The 6,304-nt window shown below is 50.1% G+C and overlaps 2 protein-coding genes across 2 annotated transcripts, besides 1 other annotated feature; both read right to left on the bottom strand.

Annotated features, from left to right (window-relative positions):
- The first annotated feature begins 70 nt into the window (after positions 1 to 70).
- Positions 71 to 156: a sequence feature (Protein overlapping with rRNA (BO97DRAFT_356646, RAL07356.1) was converted to a misc_feature.).
- A 927-nt stretch (positions 157 to 1,083) lies between these two features.
- On the bottom strand, positions 1,084 to 1,770 carry BO97DRAFT_307818 (uncharacterized protein; the record flags this gene model as incomplete). Its single annotated transcript, XM_025691177.1, has 1 exon — positions 1,084 to 1,770. A coding segment is annotated over one exon (687 nt), but the record flags the coding sequence as incomplete, so codon positions are not given.
- A 3,532-nt stretch (positions 1,771 to 5,302) lies between these two features.
- BO97DRAFT_356656 (uncharacterized protein) lies at positions 5,303 to 6,109 on the bottom strand (the record flags this gene model as incomplete). The annotated part of the gene is made up of 1 exon (XM_025692176.1): positions 5,303 to 6,109. One exon carries the CDS (start codon positions 6,107 to 6,109, stop codon positions 5,303 to 5,305), a length of 807 nt encoding a protein of 268 aa, XP_025546508.1.
- Between the last annotated feature and the right edge of the window lie 195 nt (positions 6,110 to 6,304).

Below are 6,304 nucleotides of genomic sequence, written 5' to 3'. Positions count from 1 at the left end.
GGCTTCCCGTCCGCTCAGCCGTACTTAAGCCACACGCCGGGAGGTTAGTAGTTGGGTGGGTGACCACCAGCGAATCCCTTCTGTTGTATGTTTTTGCTGCTTTTTAGTACTTTGAATCCCTTGAACTTCTTCCAGGTCGTTCGGTTGACAAGGTAATGAGACCAAGTGCAGTGGGTGGAGTAAGTCGGGGATGCGGGTCAGCTATTGATCGCGCGATCGTTGGGAAACAGGTGATGGTTAGTGTCGCTAGTTTGGGTATTTTACTACATGGGCTATCTTTCGTTATGGATTCATTAATTGATACATTAGAAATCCCGCCCTTGAAGCCGCAGGAGTATCTCGAAGAGGTAAAACGTAAAGGAGAATGTATGGATTGATTGATAGTAGCAAGCAAGTCCTGATTGAAATCAGCAAGCAAGTCGACTGTTGGCTGCTGAACCTGAGAGAAGGCCCAGCTGATAACAGAAGAATTAAGAAAGCAGTAAGCAGAATCGCCTAGATTTGCATGGAATCCTTGGATTCAGGATAAAGGGATCAGTTCTCAACCCAAGCCCGATACTCCAAACATCCAAGCACTCTACTTCCCCCATAAGCATCATTGTCGAGGCACTTATTGAAGTTATTCTTGATGGTATTTTGGCAAGAGTATCCCACCGCCTGGTCCTTGATCGGTGCGATAGGCATCTGTTTCGGTCCGTTGCATCCTTTCACCCAGCTGATCGTGACATAGTACTGCGAGTTCGAGGGGGACCCCGCTGACCATTTGATCGGTTCACTGTCTGGTCCCATTTCTTGATCATATGGCGAGATCTTTCCGCGGTCGCATAGGGCGGCGAGCTGGTCGATAGCGTGGGTGTTGAACGGTTGGTGAGGCTTCGGGTTCGAGAGGCAGGTTTGATCACCGATACTGGGCTTTGTTGTCGGTGGGTCGGTAGGTTTTGTAGACTTGGTAGTAGACTTGGTGGTAGAGGTGCTGGTGGTGGTAGTGCTCTTTGAGGTCACCATCGTGGGAGGAACAGTATGTCCCGCGCACCGATCACGCCGATGGATATGCTCCTGCCCACCAAAAACTGCCCCCGTATCCCAGAATTCGTAGTCCATCACATGCTTCCCGCATAGCCACAGCCGCCATTGCCCAATGGGGAGGAAACGGGTGCCTATTTGCAGATATCTGTTGTACTTTTCAACCTCCAGAATGGCCTTGCCAGAGTCGGAATCGTCGTTGTTGGACTCCCAGAAATCCGTCCGCTCGTACCCGCGAATGATAGGTGCCTTGTCTTCTGGCGCACCGCTGCTGGGGAAGTACAAGAAGTGGGTAAACTGTGCAGCTAGCCAGCTCACACGCTGGGGGTACACATATTCTTGGGGTTGCCGGCTTTCCACGAATGGCGTAATTATGATGAGTTGAGGATTGTTCGTTCGGTGTAGGGGACCGGGGTGCTCGTCTGTTCCCCAAAGGCCTTGCATCGGTTCGACCTGGTCATTGACACCGTCGAGTGCGGTACGGCCCGTCCTCAGTGCATTGAATGTCTGATCCATGAAGTAGTCATCGGGTACAGTGGGCTCGTCCCCGCTGCGGAAGATAGGAGACTCGAACATGTGCGAGAGGTAGACGCCGTCTTTCGTGGTTATCATTAGCACTGTGCATCCGTGGAGACCCTTGACGCCAAGCGCAGAGTACACTTCTGGCCAGGGGTACCATTTGCCTGTAACGGGTTTGAGCTGGCTTGCCCAGAGGTCGTTGTAGGTTATGGCGTGGTTAACAAACAAGAGCCAGCTGAATGGATTCACCTCTGAGAGTTCAGGCAAGCTGCGTTTGTCAAGGGTGAAAGTCAGGTTGAATTCTTTGGGTCCTGTGGCTTGGCCAACGAGACCACGCCGACCATGGATTATTCCTCCGTTGCCCGTGGGCAGCGCTGACACGGTGCTTGTCGGGATAGAGGCACAGTTCACTGACGAGACGAATACCCACCCGCCCTTTCCAGCTCGGCATGCATTACCGCAGTCTTGCGGTGAACACAGGTGTGTGGAACCCGGGGTGCTGGTGACTGTTGTGGTAGTTTCGGTTACAGAGCACCCAGTGATGGTGATGGTGGTTGTCGGAGAGCATGTGGTAGTTGAGACGGTTGAACCACGAGTAATCGTAGAGGTTGGCTTACAAAGAACCGTGACATGGTGCACAGTTGACTTCGAGGTACATGATGACGACGAAGATGTTGAACTCGACGAGGAGGAGGTGGAACTCTTGTTATCCTTGCCAGGATTAGGGGGCTTTTCAAGGTCCAAAGCCTCCACGATGTTCTGGACTCCCTTGACATCGTTGTCTTTGATCCTCTTCACAAGATCATCTAGTTTTGTATCGATGCACGAGAGCTTATCCAAAATCTGCCAAATAGTGTTCCCAGCAAGATTCAAAAGACCATCGAACAAACCGCGTTTCTGCCAACCACACTTAGGCATTGTATGGCCGCTCTTCTCAGCGAGGTCCTCGATATCATGCTTAACCCGTTTGACGCTGTCGATGGCTTTGGTTTGGAGAGGCGGCTCGGAGTCCAGTGCCCAGGACGCGATGATTGGTATGGCATCGTGGAAGCGGATGGCAATCACCGATGCACTAGAGGTAACCGCAGGGAATGGGAGTGGGCCAGTAGCGGTCGAGGGCGGCTGGGGGATGGTTGATGTGCTGACGCTGCCAGTCGAAGAGAGAGTAACTCCGTTACTGACAGTGTAGGTGCGTGTGGTAACAGGGTAGGTGGTGCAACACGGGCAACTAGCCATGTGGTTCACGCCATTACCGCGTGTGCTGACAACGACAACAGTGTTGATCACCTCGAGGATGGTAGTCTCAGCGGGAAGCGAGATATCAGCCACCGCAACTGCTATACTAAAGCAGAGGGCGAAGACAAACCACAGAGTAGAGAGCCTCATGGTGCCGGTCGAGTTTGCGCTGACTTGCGAGGTGGAAGGAGGAAGAGGAGGAGAGGATTCGCTGGGGTCATTTTATCCTTGAGGATTGGAACGTTAGAAGCAGATATTCACAAATAAAATTGTGAAGTGGAATGGAGTTCGTCGGGAAATGGTGTAGAGAGTGAATGAGTAAGATACTCTCAGGGTGACAGTTTTCATTAACAAGAGAAAGATATCGGTAAGTGCCATGAAAGGAACCGCTTTGAAAAACCTGACTTGAGAGCAATTCCTTTAGCAGAATGACCCTCTTCAAATTTTTTTCAGCTCTGCCTTCTAAGAACATCAGGCTCTGAACTGTAGACCAGATTAGCATCCTGAGGCGCTTCCGAGGACAGGCCAGGTGAGTACCTCAGGTGTTACTACGGGTACCGGATCAACACCTGGCGGAAGTTCTACTATCGTTAATGTTGCCATTAAATAGATTTGTATATTCAAATGTCAATTGTAAATCCGTTTGTGCTAAGCCTGTGGTTTGTGTTTTGTTTCAGCGTACACTAACTCATAGACATGCTGTTAGTCCTCATATGGCAATTGGTGGCATCTGCTCACTCCGGTCTACTCTGATCGACGGCCTATCCAGACAAGGATATAGAGGTATACTCTAGTCAAGCAGAAGAACCTAGATACCGAAGCCAACAGCTTGCGCCGGCGGAATAATGGGGAGAAGGGGCAACTTGGTCCAGGCTATGCAGTAGGGTGTTTTACGATGGAGTCGATTCCTCTGATATGTAATGTCGTTATTTAACGTTCCGTCCCACTTAACTTTTTGCGTGGTTCTGCCGGCAGAGGCAAAGACACACTGTAATTGAGCCAATTATTAGAGACAAGAATAGAAGAACATATAGCAGAAGGAGTGTGTCGGTGCCATTGTCTCAAAGGAGGTATTCGATACGATGTTGCTGTTGTGTCGTTATGCTACCGTTAATTGGTTGTACTATCTAACTAAGTCCGCCACAGTTTCCGGCCAATCCGAAGCAGGCACCTCCCTATTTATTGCGCTGCCTTAAGTCATGAAGCGTAAATTCACCCTGATGGCATGGTGGTAGACTTGCTATACAAATTAAGCACTGTACCTTCTTCTACCGCTGAGTTTGGACGCTGCGCTGAGCGAATCACAGACATGTTCTTGTCCGAACCAAACGCAAAGCCCGATCTCTCTTGTCTTCTACCGGATCTGCTAGGATTCTGTCGAGACCTGAAGGGATTGACTCCAGCAGTGACTAAATAAAGTGAACTTGGGGCTTGTCACAACGACCATCCTGTGTGTGCGCCCTCTTGCGTCCCCACGGACTATAAATAGGTGCCTTGCGTACTACCTGTCGAAATCGAAAAAGAAACACTTACACGGTCGCATCTACACAGCACTGGTATGTGGACGAATGCTATTGTACCTGAAAATGGTGTAGATGATTCGTCTCCTGTGTGAAATCCTGCTGCACGGGAACCTTGCTACTGGATGATCTGCGGAACTTGCCCTAAGAGGGCTGATGCATGCTTGAATGGTATCAGACCCTCGGCTACACGAGCCGTGGTGGATGGCGGGGGGCCTTCTTTAGCAGGCTCCCGGGTACTGCTTTTTCAGCTTCTGAGTATGATTTTCTTTCATACCTCGGACCATCAGATCAAAGATTACTGTTGTGCACGAGATTCAGTAATATCAGACCCTGACGTCCATTCAACAACTGTATTCATACTGCTGACGGAACCTAGCCGTTATTCCCCTCTGAAGCCCCTGGAGAAGATGAGAAAGAAAAAGAAGCCGACGATGACGGAGAGAGGAAAGAAGCAGGAGGAGGAGACGAGGAAAGGGAAGGAGGAGGCGGAGGGGTATCCTTCCAGCTCCTTGGGATAACGTCCCATCCGATATCCACCCACCACCGCCAAGTCGAGGCCTCGCTCGCGCGGGACGCATCCGGTTCCTGACGTCACCAGCTCAGCGCGGCGGGCGCGTCCCACTTCTTAATCTCCTGCAGATCCAGAACAATTCCTCTCGGAGGCGGCGGACGAGGCGACTGTTGGCAAGCAGAGAGAAGCGCACAGCGACGGGCCCCGGAGCGTTGGGTAGAATGGCCTTACTGGAGAAGTGGTAGAACACCAGCAGCGCTATGCAGGCTTGGACGCCGAGCAGGACTTCGAGGGCATAGGTGATCCCCGTGAAGCAGGAAACAAGTATCAGAGGTGTCATACACTATCAGAAAAGAAATCATTTCCTCTGTATTTAGCACCGTTCAACATAGCTAAATATATAATTAGCAGAGCATACCCTTTTTTTCAAAATTCGTCACCACAGATTCCAGATCATGGGGAAGCACCAGGGGTCCAACACTTTCTCATATTAGTATCGCTCCATAATGAGCTGCGTCTTTAGCGAGTCTTGCGATAGAAACCAATTTCTTTCCGGCAGAGACAAAAAATTGACTAAGTTGCGCCGCTCACGTGAGGCTGTACCGCGGTTCTCTGTCTTAAAAGACGCTTCGACGATGTGCTCAATTCCTGTCCCCTCAGAGTTGACGAGAGGCCAGACCTCAAGGTGAAGCTCCAATTCATTCCAATTGCCAGTAAAGCGTCTTGCAAGGACAGGGCCGAAAATCCGTGAGACAAATAACGTGCTGGTACCCCATTCTGGATACTTCCAGTTATCGAACTTATCTGGCGCTTTGTTGATTAAAATTTGACGTGATTCACTCGTTCCTGGCAAACCCATCCCACTATTCCCAGAATTATTCACTTTGTCCTTGTGGCTTATAGAGAGTGTCTGCTTTTGGTAGCCCCATTCAACCTGCGCCTTGAATTCTGTGTTACCAGTGTGGAAACCATCCTGATTAGCTGTAGTGAGGACAGCGTCGATGCCACCGTCCGTGATGGCATACCGCCTCTTATATGTGAGCTCAATATCGTTCTTGTTCTCCGTCTTGCGGATGCGGGGGCTCCAGCCGGCGGTATAGATCTCCTTACACTTCATATCAAGGAATTGGACATTCAGTTTAGTGACAGTCGAAAGCACATCAAAGGCCGATTTTACATCTCTTGTTAGTCCCTGATCAATGTCAAGAACCTTGGCTGGGTCAAGCCGGAGTTTAACCTCGTAGTCAGGCACCATGTTTGTATCGGTAATCTGTCGGGGAATGATATCGGAGGCCATGGCAAAATGGCTAGCGCGGAAAGAGGTATGAAGTACGTGTGGATTTGGGCAAGGCTAGGTAAGGGAAGACAAGTTGGCACGATAATAATTGTTGGTGATAAGACCGCCAGAAGCACTGTCCTCAATATAGTAAGGGTGGGTGTCGGTCAATCTTAATTCTAAATTATCGACAATCAGGGCATTACATGTCTTATA

The sequence above is a fragment of the Aspergillus homomorphus genome, assembly GCF_003184865.1.
Source record: "Aspergillus homomorphus CBS 101889 unplaced genomic scaffold BO97scaffold_68, whole genome shotgun sequence".
In the NCBI taxonomy this organism is placed as follows: domain Eukaryota; kingdom Fungi; phylum Ascomycota; class Eurotiomycetes; order Eurotiales; family Aspergillaceae; genus Aspergillus; species Aspergillus homomorphus.
The sequence above is the reverse complement of the archived record's forward strand: the minus strand, read 5'-3'. Positions and strand labels throughout refer to the sequence as shown.